The 15657-nt window shown below is 41.8% G+C and overlaps 1 protein-coding gene across 1 annotated transcript in view; it reads right to left on the bottom strand.

Annotated features, from left to right (window-relative positions):
- Window positions 1–1694: 1694 nt before the first annotated feature.
- TNFRSF11B (TNF receptor superfamily member 11b) overlaps window positions 1695–15657 on the bottom strand; it is a 28409-nt gene continuing 14446 nt past the window's right edge. Inside the window, exons 2-5 of the mRNA XM_080799947.1 lie at window positions 10397–10766; window positions 6529–6720; window positions 4699–4923; window positions 1695–2907 (exon numbers count right to left, since the gene is read on the bottom strand). Coding sequence (XP_080656073.1) covers window positions 2519–2907; window positions 4699–4923; window positions 6529–6720; window positions 10397–10766 — 1176 coding nt within the window. The 3' untranslated portion in view covers window positions 1695–2518. The remainder of the gene's footprint in view (window positions 2908–4698; window positions 4924–6528; window positions 6721–10396; window positions 10767–15657) is intronic.

The following is a 15657-nucleotide window of genomic DNA, read 5'->3' as shown; positions in this document are numbered from 1 at the left end:
CTGGGGGAAGAGTATCATGTAGGTAATGGCCCTTCTCACATCACATCAGGGGCCAGTCATATCAGCATGACTATTGGTGACATTAACCTTTGTAACTGAGTTAATGTCTACATAAGATGTGAAATATCGAAGCACAACCCCCACCGGCCCTCCTTCCTTAACGGTCCTTCTGTTGTTCCAACATGATTTCTTAAAAAGACTAGCGTTTCTCCTTTTAATTGCTTTTGCATCTTTGCTAAAAATAAGTTGATTATATTTGTGTGGGTCTATTTCTGGATTCTCTCTTCTGTTCCATTTATCTGTAAATCTTCCCTACCACCAATACCACACTGTCTTAATTACTTCCACTTTATAGTAAAGCTGAAAATTATTTCTGATGATTACTCTGCCACAGAGGAGTATATTGGCTTTTTCTTGCCTTTTTGTATGTCTCATAATTTTTTTGTTAAAAGCCAAATGCGGGTGCCTGGGTGGCTCAGTGGGTTAAAGCCCCTGCCTTCGGCTAAGGCCATGATCCCGGGGTCCTGGGATTGAGCCCCACATCGGGCTTTCTGCTCAGCAGGGAGCCTGCTTCCCTTCCTCTCTCTCTGCCTGCCTCTCTGCCTACTTGTGATCTTTGTTGCCTACCCCATGATGGGGGGGGGAGGGGGAATAGACCCTGTTCACAATGAAAACCCCCTTTTGGGAATTGCAGCTGAAAAAGACAGACCCGCACTGGCCATGTCCTTACACCTGTCCCAATCTAGGACAATCTAGGACAACCAGAGTCTCTATCCCAGGAGTGTAAATTTGGAACTGAAAGATACAGGAATGAAAGACCGAGGAGAAACCATAGGAACTTTGGCCCTCAAGGGGCCCACAGTTATTTTAATTCTGTTCTTTCTGAGGCTTGGATACAACCTATATCAGTTTTCTGTAGTTGTTGTGGCAAATTACCACACACTGAGTGGCTGAAAACACTAATTCTTCCAAGAATAAACATTAACAAAAATACTAATTCTGTCATAGCTCTGGAGACCAGAAGTCCAAGATCAAGTTGTCAGCAGTGCTGTACTCCCTGCAGAGGCTCTGGGGGAGAATTTGTTGTCTTCCTTGGATTCCTTGGTTTATGGCTTCATCACTCCCATCTCTGCCTCTGTCTGCACATCTTCTCTGTCTTTCCCCTTTGTGTGTCTCTTATAAAGACATGTGCCGTTGGATTTAGGGCCCACCAGGATGATTAATTATATCTACAAAGACCCTTTTTCTAAATAAGGTAACATTCAGAGGCTATGTTGTGAAGATATTTTGGGGAGCATCACCATTAAACCCAATACCCCACCCTTCCAATTATTTTATTAAACTAAGTAGTGTCAGTTTCCATTACTTGCAACCAAAACCGCCCCAAAAAACAACAACAAAAAAACCCCTCTAGTTTGGTCTCTCGATGTTAGCCATGTAGTTGTAACTGCTTTGTACGAGCTATATACTAAGGTTGACTTCAGAAATTCTCCAATTTCGATGTAGTAAGAGTTACTTTGGAATTTATTAAGAATGCAAGTTTCTGCCTTCCTCTTCAGTTTCTCAATAAATTGGTCCAGGAATCTGCATCTTTAACACTTCTCAGGTGGCCCCAATGATAAGAGAACAGGGAAAATTGTGGAAGCTCAGACCCATTAACATCCCTTTCAAATAAAAGCAAGAGGAAAAGCAGTGAAAAATAACTTGAAAACTTTAATGATGTTGTTTAGATAGTAAAAACATAAAATCTTTTAAATAAAGTACATTCAATTTCTCAGAGCATCTAATATTCAGATAATTTATATTTCATACACTTTCCAACATTAAACAATTGACTAAATAATGCATTTTCTATAAAATGATATTACAGCTTATACAGGTAAAAGTATATCACAAAAACACTCCACACAGGAAGAATGGCAGTACCTATTAAGAAATGCTATAAACGTTCCGTTAAAAAATATATTTATCTCTCATTTGTCATAATAATAAACAGAATATATATTTTTCTTTCTAAAATTGTCTTACACGATTTCCCTTTAGGATGATAATATGTACAAACCTTATATCTGAATGAATATAAATAGAAATACTGTAATAGTGTTACAGATATATTAGTAACTCTTACAGAAAAAAAAATATGGCTTTCTAATAAAAGCCTCTAGCACAGCTGAAATCTCAAAGCTATTTAAGTTAGACATTCCCATATTTAGTAAGGCACAATGGATCTCGTTTCTTATTTCCAGTTGAATTACTGTGAGCAGTAATAAGAGAAAATATAGTCAGTAGATACGAGACCAGATCTATCAGTTGGATAAACTATTTGGGGTTTATTGAACTTTTAGGGGAGATGTTCGTTCTTTCTCCACACCATTGTTTCTTTTTGTGCCTTGTGGCCAAATCTAGTCCTTGGTGATGAGAAAGAAATCACTGCATCTCCCTCAAGTGCCTGAGAAACAGTTTACTCATTCATTGGATCTGGTCCATTGTGAGGAAATAGCCCAGTGGCCATTTCCGGTTATAAGCAGCTTATTTTGACTGATTGGACCTGGTTCCCTATCATTTCTAAAAACAGCTTCTGATATAATCTGTACATGGTGAAGCTATGAAGGAACCTGATGGTCTTCTTCAGGCTCTGAGTGACAGCTTTGGGGAAGTGGTATGTTTTCAAGTGCTTCAGGGCGTGCATTAAGGCCTTCAGGGTGTCTTGGTCGCCATTTTTAATTCTCCACAGGCTGAGCAGCTTCAGAATCTGCTCGCTTGATTTGCATGCCTTCAACGTCTTCTCGATGTCTTCTGCTGTGACTTTCTTCCCCGGCAAGCTTTCCGTCAAACTGCGGAGCTGCTCGAAGGTGAGGTTTGCGTGTCCAATGTGCCGCTGCACGCTGTTTTCACACAGGTCGATATCTGCGTCAAGCAAAAGCCCGAAGAGACAGTCACATAATGTATATTCTAAAGCTACTACCCCAAAATGACCGTGAGGCAGAAGGAGGTTCTTCCAGAATTTCATAAATTTATTTTAAGGATAATCTTCTCCTTCCTTTTTATGGGGAGGAGGGAGGGCTGAGGGATGCTGGGTATTTGTGAGAACTGAGTTGAATATTATTTCATGTTAGAAAGGGTAAAGTGCTTTGTGTATTCTAGGCATCCAGCAGAGCTTTGTGAAAAGCCGTAATTTTGGAAATGAACGGTAGAAAACTATAGACACATCACTCTCAGTTTTCTAGGAAAAATTGGAAAAATTAAAACCATAACATTTCAGAAAAATAGAAATAAAGTATTCGACTTCGCCATTTTGGAATATGAACTTTCATTAGTGGATATCTGATATACAACCCATTTGAAGAGTTAGGTGTGACAAATGGTCTTTAATAAATAGCGCCAGAGAATTGCTGTGGAGGAGGAGGAGGAGATCTGAAAAACCCAACAGAATGAGGACAAACAATGGTAGGATTCATATGGCCTAGAGAATATTTCAATAACGAGCTGGGACATAAACGTAAGAGGGGGTCTCTAACATTTCCATTAATGACACGAGTCATTTACTATCTGTGAGCCCTAAGGCAAGTCAGTTCATCTTTTTGGGCAGAAATGTCCTTATTTATAAAAGAGAGAGTTTGGCCCCTTCCAATTCTAACGGTCTCTGATTCTCTATCCTTCCCTTCCCCCTCCCCCCCTTTTTTTTCCTGCTTCAGGGCTAATTATACTTTCAAAGAATACATTTTGTTTACCAAGGACATAAGAAAACTTTACTCTGCACAAGTGAAAGTCGAAAATCTTAGTCTCCTAAAATAATAGGCTTCAGTTTCAGATGTTTGAGGCTTTTGGGGAAGTGTAGGATTCTTCAGTTATCTAACTACAGGTAAAGAGCAGACGGGTTTCTCACGGATACTGTCCGCGTTATGGAAATCTTCCTCCCCTTTCTGGCAGGTGCTCCCAGTGCTAACTGGAGTCAGAACTCTTTGCACTGTATATCCTAAAGTTTATCGTCCAGTCCACACTCGAAGAAACTTCCTTTTCCCCTTGGATTCCTTCCTATCATAACACACACACACACACACACACACACACACACACAGTTTCTAAAGGAGACTTTTTAAAATAAAACTCTAAAACATGAGAATCCTTGGTTTCAACTAGCCCTTTTCTCTAAGAAACACTTTACAGACCTCATCTCATTAATCCTCACACTATAGGCTATTAAAATGGTAATTTTAAAATAGGCTATGTTGTGAGGATTAATGAGAGGACATCTGTAAGACACTTGAAGGCCTCTGGAGAGAATTACCAAATAAATACAAATAAATCCAACAGAGCTTCTTGGTGGAAATGCAAGATAAGATCCAAAGCGTGTAAGGAACATCTACGTAGGCCAGAGGGGATGTTAATGAAACCACTACGGGATCTAGAGGTGGAATTCCCGAGGTCTAGTCCCGTAATTGAAATGGACTGTCTCTTGTTTCAGAGTGTTCACTGTACTTTAAAGAGCAGTCGGGGTGTGGAGGAGATGAGAAGAAAAACCTTGAGGCTGCTCTAGGGATAGCTTCTACACCATCACTTGGTGGAAACATTTCAGTCCAATAATAATTCCCAAAGGGAAACATTGTTCACACAACTAAACAGGTGCACAGTCTTCTTGTTTATGATAAATGGGTGTCTTTGATTTCTGCTTGATTTGTTTATTTCAGGTTACCCTACCTTGGAAGATCTTCTTGACCATATCTTGATCTTTGTTTTGATGCTTCCATAACTTCAGGAGCTGGAAAGTCTGTTCTTGTGAGCTGTGTCGCCGTTTTATCCTCTCCACGCTCTCTGCATTTACTCTGGTGCCTGGCAAATTGTCAACCAGGACGCTGAGCCAATTAGGGGTGAACTTTGTAGGAACGGCAAACCTGAAGAATGCCTCCTCACACAGGGTAACATCTAAAGGTGGGAAAACGAAGATTTACTTAGCAACTGGATTCCGGGAGGTCTAGTGGTCAATAAATAAATAATACCAACACAATAGGGAGTTTTCCCAAGTTGAATGTGTTAGAACGTGAAGTTCAGATAAAATCAACTCTCTGTTGGCTGGTCTTAGTGGCAGATTGTCAGCCCAACAGGGCTTATGTCCTCTCTAAAGCTCTTTTAGGGCATTGAGGGGAGAAAATTTAACAAATGTCTAATGGAAATATTGCTATAAACAAATTGCAGCAAAAATTCTAGGACTCGATGTACATGTTCACATATTTTAATGTAAATATTAAACATCCTATTAAAGGGTTGCCTAGCATCCATTACTTACTTCAAGACCAATGTCAAAACAAATATAATTACTGTCTTTTGAGGAGCGTTTTCTGCACACACGTAAACACAGAGTTTACCTTTGAGAACAAGGGTGGATATAGATGTAGAAGCATACATTAAGTGGGGAAATAATCAACACAAAAAATAGACCGTTAAGAAAAGAGGTACAATGGCCTGAGTGTCTGGGTAGAGTCTGTTTATCTCAGGGATTAAGAGTTTGTCTTCAGATTCATCAGACCTGGGTTTGGAATTCTGACCGTCACTTCACCACCTACACTGAAGCTGAGCAAACTTCACAGTGTTTTTGTAAAGATTAAAGCTCCTGTAGCAGAGGTTCCTGGCTCATAGTGAGTGGTTAATGAATGTCAAGAATAAAACTAAGAATGAATTAAATAAGGAGAATGTTTAAAGTTAGAACTTGCTCCTCTTACCACTCCTTCCCTCATTCCATTGTTTGAATAGGAAAGCAGAAAGGCTAAATGGCTTGATGAAGATTCTGATTACAGAATGAAAGCATGTTGGAACTGGGTGTGAAACTTAAAAAACTCAGCCCACATTCCTACGTTTCAGATTCTTCTATGTCACACGCAAAGATGGTTGGGGGGAGTCAAGCTAGTTAAATGATAAAAGGCAGGTCATCTTCCGTGAGATGCATCCTTGATGGAAGGTCTGCGATTAGTCTAGTGGTACGAACGACACCACTGTGGGAAGCATCCACATAATGAGCGTGGAGCTGGTGATGCTTCCTGAACACAGAGTTTAGGACAACCAGAGAAATAAATCGCTTCCGTGCAGTCGAGGCAGTGACACCATAGGTAACAAAGCCAGCTTTGCCTTGTCTGGTTTGTTACCAGTTTAGGTCATGATGCTTCTTAGTTGCCAGTTTTTATCCCCCCCCTTTTTGGGGGGGGCAGTTTTTAATCTTAAAAAGTAATAAAAATGCATAATTTACCAAAAACTCTATAATTCAGACTGATAATGTGGCCTTAGACGTCATCTTTACACCACCTCTTTCCCACATCTGACTCAGGTGTAAAGGGAGAAAGTCAAGTTTGGGAGCAAGATCACGACAAGGTGAGACCCCGGAGAGGTGTTGACTTGTGGCGTTAGCGATGCTGAGAACAATCTTAGCCAACAGACATTCAAGAATGGAAAAATAAGAGTTTCACTAAGAAGGTAGCCAGAGGGTCTTGCATTCAATTCAGAGGGGGTACAAAGGCTGACATCTTAAAATATAATTACCTATTCCACATTTTTGAGTCGGTTCACTGTTTCCAGAACATACATTGTCATGAGTTGCATTTCCTTTCTGAATTAGAAGGAGACCAAATGCACCACAGTCTGTGTGTTTTCTACAGGGTGCTTTAGATGACGTCTCATTCGAGAAGAACCCATCTGGACATCTTTTGCAAACTGTATTTCGCTCCGGGGTTCCTACAGAAAATACCAAGCAATTTAGCACCTTCTTCTCAAACACTTTCACAGCAGACAGTTCCTCTTAGACAGATTTGGAAAGACTTTTCACTTGGTTTTTACTACTATTATGTTGCCCAAAACTTCAGGCATTTTTCACTTCATTAGAGACCAAAACCTCTACAGTGAGGAGCCCCCCAGAGTCTCCCTTCCCTGTAACACACACACAAGTGTGCTTTGCCGTTACCTACAGAACATGAAATGAGAGGGAAGGAAAGAGTAAGGGTGTTCATTTGTTCAGCCTCTGCTGTAGCATGGGTGAGGCCTCGTTGTCAGCCAGATTCTTCATGCATTTTTTTCTGGAGAATCGTGAAGATAAGGGCTGCCTGTCTGCTGTCATATCATTCTTTGCAATCAGTACCCACTGAACGCTGGGTTGTTAAATTCCATTCGGTGCCTCCCGAAGTCCTGTCTTTCCTGAATCCTAATTGTGAAGCAACTCATAAGTATGCTAACCTTGAGAAGTAAAAATTTACAACATTATAATAAACTTTTGAAGGTGGCAATAAAGTTGGTCACCGATTCAAAAGCGTAAGCCTGCCGTTAAGCTACCCAGTAAATGGGAGATGATATACTGTTTGCTTAAACTACTGAGTTTTAAAAGAGCAGGGTCATTAAAATTTCAGGGAAGGGTGATTGCAAGGGCATTTTATTTCATGATGGAAAGAGACCTGGTAAGTTTGGAGAACTCGCTGGTAAGAAAAACTTGAACCAGTCAACAACTGGAGATAAATCCCCTCAAACCCTTGACTCTATTATGCGTGGCTAGATTATACAGTACAGTGTATTTGCATATGAAAATACCTCCATCTAGTGTAAGCTACTTGAACAGATGCAGACTTCAATATTCAAATGTAGCTTTTCCAGCCAATTCTGGCTCAGGCGAGATAACAAATACAAAAGGGACAAATGAAAGCTACAGAAAGTTAATAAACTTCATTTATTAAAAATTCAAGCCTCCCATCTCATTGTATCAAGACCAGAAGAAAGAAAGAAAGAAAGAGCAAAAATGGTTTGGTTCTAGTTTCAGCTCCCGCTTCTTCTAAAGGGATGGATGATGCGTTGATCAGTAAAAATGACAAAGGATTGGCAGGAAAAAAAAAAAGAGGGAGGGGCAAAACATGATCTGAATCTTGCCCACGCTATTTCTGGCATGGCAGTGACATCATGTTAAGGAAGACTTTACACAGAAGTCTAATTTTTTTGTCTTGTTTTGTCTTGTTTTGTTTAATACTTTAATACTTTCTTACTACACCTCCCTCCTTCAATGGGATCCAGCTGCACACCAGGTCCTACAAAAGTGGAGGTATTTGGCGAGGACTCCATAGTCTTCTCCCACTGCAAACACGTTGGGAATCAGTGGACTTGTCCATCTGGATCCAAGTCTCCCTCTGCCAACTACCACATGTTCTGGAAAGCCAACGGCACAATGAAGAATCTTATCATTCTTCATATACATGCTGAAGGCTTGGGTCTCGCCATACATCCCATGAGAAGGTCAACGATATAAGACATTCTTCCAGGTAATGGAACTTGCAAAGTTCTTTAACAAACAGAATCCAAGAGTAATGGAAGGTAAAGTTTCTGAAAATAGGTGGGAGGCTTTCCACAATGACCCTTCTGAACGGGACTTCCCTCCTTCAGCATTGTTAGAACTTTCCGTGGGAAAAAAAAAAAAAAAAAAAAGATTTATCCATCTAAGTAAATGAGTTTGCCCTTATTAATATCTGTGGAAACATAAATGGTATAACCTGTCAGGCAAAATGGGAGATAGCATAATGAGAAGAGGTGCTCTGCTCTCCTGTTGAGAATGCCACCATGCCAGCCGTACAAAAAGGCATCGGAATGACAGGACACACGGAATGGAACAGGTAAAACATAGAAAGGAGACAACCTTACTTCAAAACAGCAGCAGCAAGAGATGGCTAATACTTTTTGGAATAACACTACTTAGTCCTTCTTTCTCTTTGGACTGGAAACTTCTTATTTTCCATGAGAAACTCTGTTCTGTGGGTTTTTAGGGAAAGAGAGGTGTCTCTTTGTCTGTCTTCTGGCTGCCTGCTGGCTTCATTCCCCAAACAAATTCTCATGCTGATGTGAGAAGATTCCTTCCCATTTCCATTATTTTCCAAACTTTTCTAGTTTCCAAACTGTAGAGTCCCTGCTTAGTTAATTTTTCTGCATATACAATGAACTGAATTGAATTAAATGGATTTGGTTTTGTTGGGTGAGTTTGACTCCCTACAATTTGGTTTAGATTTTGAAACCCAAAGCATCATCCAATAAACACTAGGAAGTATCACCCATTTCTCTCTGAAATACTCATGCCAGAGACATTTTAAGGGACACTCATGCAATTTGTACCTCCTGTAATTATTCTTACATGATTCACAACTTAGGAAACAGAATAGACTTCAACTTTTTAGTGTTTCCTTGGTATGCCTTTAAACCTAAAGTATCTGTCGCCGAATAATTTAGGCTCTGTGTATCACAACTTCTGAACGCTAAAATCATTACAAATAATTAGCGTCCTCTAAACCAGTGCTTCTCTGTTAGGGGCGATTTTGGCATCCAGGGGACAACTGGCAATGTCTGGAGGTATTTTTGGTCGTCATGACCAGGGGAGGAGTGCTCTTGGCATCTCGTGGCTAGAGACCAGGGATGTTGGCAAACATTCTACAATGCACAAGACAGCTGCCCACAGCAAGAATTACCCAGCCCCAAATGTCAGTAGCACTGGGGGTGAGAAACACTGTTTCATACTGAGTAATCAGAATCTATACCGGTTACTACTTCCTCCAGAAATGTGGAAAAAAGAAAAAAAAAAGGAAAGGAAGTGAATATTATTAATTTTGCCGGGCCACGAGAGGATACAGACTACACTGAAGCTTCATGAATGTGGTAGGAAAAAATGTGGGTTGCAGCTTTAAAAGATTCAATGCACACTGGCCTTAACCTCTGCTGTTCAAAATGCGAAAAGAGAAAGTACTTTGTAGACAAGTACTGACTGTTGGCTTGATAATCTGTTTTGTCTAAGATAAAGAATGAGCTCCTTTTAGAGATGCTGCCGGTCTTTATCCTCGCAGACATTCGATGCCCATGCCAAGGGAAGAACCTGCTTCATTTTTAATAATGAAATGCATTTCCCCTAACCATTCTCATTTTTTACATAATTAATTATAACTCCTCATTGTTAGCACTCCAGAGCCTCATTAATATCAGCCTAATTACTCTCTTGGTATCAATTATCATTTCTGATGTTTGTCAAAAAGCACTGCAGATTGAAGCTGTCCGTGCTGAAGGGAAGCCCAGAAGTATGTATCAACTATAAACAGTGCGACTCAGAGCGTGTCCCTTTTAAAAAAAAAGGGGGGCACTCCATCACGCAGCTCATTAGAGAGCCATTCCCTGCATTGGAGATTTGCTACTAAATTGCCCCCAGTGGCAAAGTATTCCTCTAAGAAATGGTCCCTGGGTAGCAAGCCAGCCACACAGGACGCACCTAGCAGGTTCTATTACCTCTGCAATTTGCTATCCTATAATACCATCAGGACAAAAGCGTTCCCTTAAGCTCTCAGTACTACCTGACTCTGTACGATCGCATTAATTTTGCCGCGTGTCGAAAGCCGATGCGTACCAGCGTGCAGCACTCCAAACCCGGGGGGACAGCTTCTGTGCTTTAGGCAGAACTCAACCTCCAGGTAGCGCCCTTCCTCACACTCGCACACCCGGTTGTGGGTGCGATTGCACTCCTGCTTGATGTACTGGAGCTCCTTGCACACCGGGGTGCAGTACAGACACTCGTCGCTGGTGTGCCAGCGGTCTGTGTAGTAGTGGTTGGGACAAGGGACGCACACGGTCTTCCGCCTTGCTGTGCAGTGCTGTTTTAGGGAGGTGCCGGGAGGACATTTGTCACACATCAGCTGACGAGAGGTCTCTGGGTCGTAATGAAGGTACTTTGGAGGAAAGGTTTCCTGGGTGGTCCATTTGATGGAGATGTCCAGGAACTAGAGAGACAGAAATGGGGAACATGTTAGCATGGAGCTAAGGTGGCTCTTCTGTGCAAAAGCATCGTTCAACTCAATAAGTCCTTTACTACCTGAAGCCCCGTTACCTTCCTGCCTACGGGGCTGCATCACAGAAAGGAAGTCCAGAAGCCCTAATTCTTGCATCTAGCAGCTTCATCTCAAAGACCAAGATGGGGGTGGCAATACACATCATATTAAGTAAACCCAGCTCATGGATGACAGGACACTTTATCTCCCTGGGTTTCAGGATTATGTCTAGATTAATGAGTTGGATGAATTAGTGGTTCTCAGAAGCTATACCAGAATCTCCTAGACTCCCTGATTGAAATGCAGACCTCTATCCATTCTGATTCCACAGGTGTGGAGCTGGGATTTGGGATTTAAAAAAACAAAAACAAAACCAAAAAAACTCCTGCAGTGACTCCAATGCATGAATCCATACTCAATAACTATTCTTTCGTTTATCTGCCTCACAAATAGCTACTGAGCCCTAATTATGTGCCAAGATCTGTGCTGGGCAATTAGAATGCAGCAGTAAGTAAAATAGTCAAGAAACCCTGTTCTGGTGTAGTGGTGGGTAAGAGAATAAATAACAAATTACAGAGAAATTATGTGTTAGAAGGTAAGTGTTGTACAAAAAAAAAAAAAAGCAAGTCAAGGAGATTGGAAATATGGGAGGAGACTAACAACATTTAAATGGGGACATCGTGGTAGCTCTATTTAGGACTAGATGATATCTCTTTCACTTTTTCCATTCTAAGAGTTGGTGTAGAGTGAAAGAGTTGGTGATGTGTGAAGACTGCATCAAGATTACATCAACCGTCATCCTGGTCATTCATTCATTCATTCAGCCATGCAACAGCTAGGCACTGAATGCCTACCAGGAGTGCACCAGGAATATGCTGGTGAGTGAGACGTGTGCCCTGTCCTCATGGAGCCTGCAATTCACGGAAAGACTCCTAGAATTTTAAGATGGAATTTCTTCCAGAACATCATATGGCCCAGTCTTGACTCTTACAGGTAAATGATGTAAGAGTCTTGACTCTTATAGATTCAAGAAAATTAAAGGACCACCTCTTTTCACATTGATGGAGAAAAACCTCAGGGAACAGGCAGGGTTTCTGAAGATTCTATACTTCTAGGATAGAACTTTCTAGAATAGAATTTTTTTTTTAAGATTTTTTATTTATTTATTAGTCAGAGAGAGAGAGAGCGCACAGGCAGACAGAGTGGCAAGCAGAGGCAGAGGGTAAAGCAGGCTCCCTGCCGAGCAAGGAGCCCGACGCGGGACTCGATCCCAGGACGCCGGGATCATGACCCGAGCTCAACCGGCTGAGCCACCCAGGCATCCCTAGAATAGGATTTTCTATTACGTGGGTGAGGGTGCTTCTTGGGAGAGCAGCTCCAACTGGGTGCTCCATCTCGTATTCTAGATCTTCAAGGGAACATGGAATTCATTCTTCACACTAATTACAGAAATCACACGCTCAGAAGAAACAGTGTTGTTTGTGTGTAGGGTGTGGTTTATTTGGTTTTTATTGTTTGTTTATGGTACCGGGATCAACATTGACTATTTTCAGGCTGTGGGGAGTGGCAGACCAAACACAATAATTTTTTCCAAACTTCTCTTCTTTATAGAACACAGGAAATCTCACAGAAGCCCCTTGACCTGCAAAAACCATGCGGAGCTAGGGAAACGGCACTCCCTTTTGAATTCAGAGTGACATTGGTAAAGAATGGCCCTTTTCATAAACATTTTCATCTAATTAATAATGCATTCACTTCTTACTGGAACACAGCAGGTGTCAAGGCTGACCAGACCTCATATGAGCTGATAAACCAGAAGAAAAGAACAAAATATCTCACTTCAGACAGACCATGGACCTTGGAACCAAGAGTCCTGTGAGGTAAAGGACTCCTAACCAACAAAAAGAATACAACACAAAATCAGGGCTGCCCCAGGGGGTCTTCTCAAGACACCCTCATGACCTGAGGGTTTCCAGGGAAAATATGTTCTTGAATTTCCCTGGGGCTTTCTATTGACTCAAAGTTCATCGACATTTGGAGAAAGAAGAAATAAACCAGTAGTGGCTGGAAGCTGGTTTGCTCTGAATCTTTCAGAAGTATGAAATCTATCCATTCAACACACATTTGCTGAGCACCCACTGTGTACCAGGCATCGTAGAAGGAACTTGGCATATAGTGGGACACAGAACAAAGATGGTTGTTGCCTTCACAGTCTGGCAAGGGGTAGATGGTAAAGAAGTGAAGAAATAAATAATCACATGGGAGCCTGGGTGGCTCAGTTGGTTAAGTGACTGCCTTTGGCTCAGGTCATGATCCTGGAGTCCTAGGATCAAGTCCTGCCTCAAGCTCCCTGCTTGGTGGGGAGTCTGTTTCTCCCTCTGACCCTCCCCCCTCCTACTCTATCTCTCTCATTCTCTCTCAAATAAACAAAATCTTTGGGGGAAAAAAAAAAGAAGTAATTACAAGGAGCAATCAATGTTTCGAAGGAAACTGAGCAAGATGGAAAAGTCTATGCTACCTTCCTCAAAGCCCCTTGTGTGGATTTGGCTTAAAAATTTCTAAAATCTTCAATGCTAGGGAATGAAGTTTTCCCGATGCAACTTGCAGACACATGGAAGCAAGGAGGAATGCTTTCTTCTCTTGCTGTTTACCTTTATTTCCTGAAAGACCATTTTCAAAGGTTATGTCACTTTCAAGAGCCTTGACTCTGAGGTGCAAAGGGACGCCTTTGTCCTCTGTGCTACTGTTGAGTGAGCCCCATCTTGGTAGGACTGGAAATCCTAAGACTTCCTCCAGCCTGACTCCCCATCTGTCCCCCTTTCCCGTTTCAACATGGCTCAGTTGTGCCCATTTACTCCTCAACTGACTCTTTCCTCCCTTACCAAGAAGTGGTGAGGACGGGATGGGAACCACCCACCCCCACCCCCAGATGGTGCTTGTGTTCCTCACTGGAAGGAGCCACACAAATTGAAGATCTGACCAAGAAAGCTGATGCAATTTATATTTTTCTAGGCAATTGGACATGATACTGTTGGTTTCCAGAAACCATGCTTTGGAAATTCGTTGCCATTTCTTCAAAATACAGGGAAGTTGAGGTGAAAGGTGTCCACAGAGAAATAAAAAAGGTTGACTTAAGGATTAGAGAGCAATTATATTAGTGAAGGTAATTTCTCCAAGGCCACCGCATGGGATTTTCATATATATTTTTAAAAAATCAGAAAGCCTTGAGGAACTGCAAAATAACTTGTTTTTTAGCAACTTCTATTGGGCCTCTGTGTTTTATTTGAAAATTTTCCACTTTGGTAAAAAGGCAGGACTGTGTGGCCAAAACTGGACGGTTAGGTCTCAGTCTCTGGTTAACCCCAATTCCCGCACAGAATTTCTGGAACCAGTTACTGGACAGAGGATGGGTAAGATCAATAGAGCTGTTCACCTCAGTCCTGTCTCTCACTTTCTTCAGCATTTCCTGGAAAAGCAATGGAAAAGATGCCACAGAAGGATGCATCATCTTAACATTGGCTCCATCTCCCTTGTCAGCTGATAGTGTTTAAAATCCACGGGAGTCCAAAAATTTCTGTGTAAAAGGCATAACGACTGATGAACATCGTCAAAAGCTGGGACACATGTGCAGGTGTGTCTGCGGAAGCTTGAAGTGCTTTCTGTAGAAGGGGCCCCTCTGTTTGGGGTGTTTTATGTTTGGCTTTTAGAGAGTAATTAAATGGGATTTTTCCTCTTTATTTTTTTTAAAGATTTTATTTATTTATTTGACAGACAGAGATCACAAGTAGGCAGAGAGGCAGGCAGAGAGAGAGGGGGAAGCAGGCTCCCCGCTGAGCAGAGAGCCCGATGCGGGCCTCGATCCCAGGACCCTGGGATCATGACCTGAGCCGAAGGCAGAGGCTTTAACCCACTGAGCCACCCAGGCGCCCCATTCCTCTTTATTTTTCCTCTCTTCCTCCTCCCATTCCCTATGTGTCCATCCTTTGGTGTAGACCACTTGTGCTTGAGGGCATCTGGGAGTCCTCCCATCTAGTGCTCCCCGCCCCTCGTTTTCCTGAAGCCCCAGTGCACCTTTCCTTGAAAGGACACTTAAAGCATCGTCTATGATGGCTTTGTCTTTCTCCTTCCATTTTTAATGGTGGACAGTGGTTAAAGAATTTTCTATTTCAACCCAACCATCTTTCCTCATCTATCAAATGTTAGTAGAGGATGGTGGTGAGTGGGTTGAATCAGTTGTTCTCTAAAGCTTTTTCTAGCTACCATCTGTGGTTTGGAGTGCCTGGGTGCATTTAGCTCAGGTCATGATCCCAGGGTCCTGGAATGGAGACCCACATTGGGCTCCCTGCTCAGCGGAGTATCTGCTTCTCCCTCTGTTCCTCTCCCCACTCTTGCTCTCTCTCTCTCTCTATCTGACAAATACATAAGTAAATAAACAAAATCTTAAAAAATATATCCTGTGGTTTGACAGCATCTGATTAGCTAATAGGCTTGGAAACAAATGTCTTGCTTTAACTCCCTTTCTACTTCTTGTTCCACTGTTTTATTTGTGAAACCACTTTGGAGTGGAGAGCAGAACCCTCTTTTCCAATCTCCACTTCTCACACTCACCCATGCCTTCTACTCCCTCTGTAGAACCAGCGGATGCCCCAGTGACCTGAATTCCCAGCTATCCCTCCTCCTCTGACATGCCATCTTTTATCTGCAATTACCATAGAGATGGTCCTTCATGAAAAGTTGTATGTTTGTTGCTGCCTCTGTTTATGCTACTTGTATATATGTATCTGTATATGCTGCAGTTGTAACAATCCTTCAGTAATTCAGCTAGATATTATGTAAATTAATC

This window comes from Martes martes, assembly GCF_963455335.1.
Source record: "Martes martes genome assembly, chromosome: 4".
NCBI classification, from domain to species: domain Eukaryota; kingdom Metazoa; phylum Chordata; class Mammalia; order Carnivora; family Mustelidae; genus Martes; species Martes martes.
Note: the sequence above shows the minus strand (reverse complement) of the source record. Positions and strands in the feature narration are given on the sequence as shown.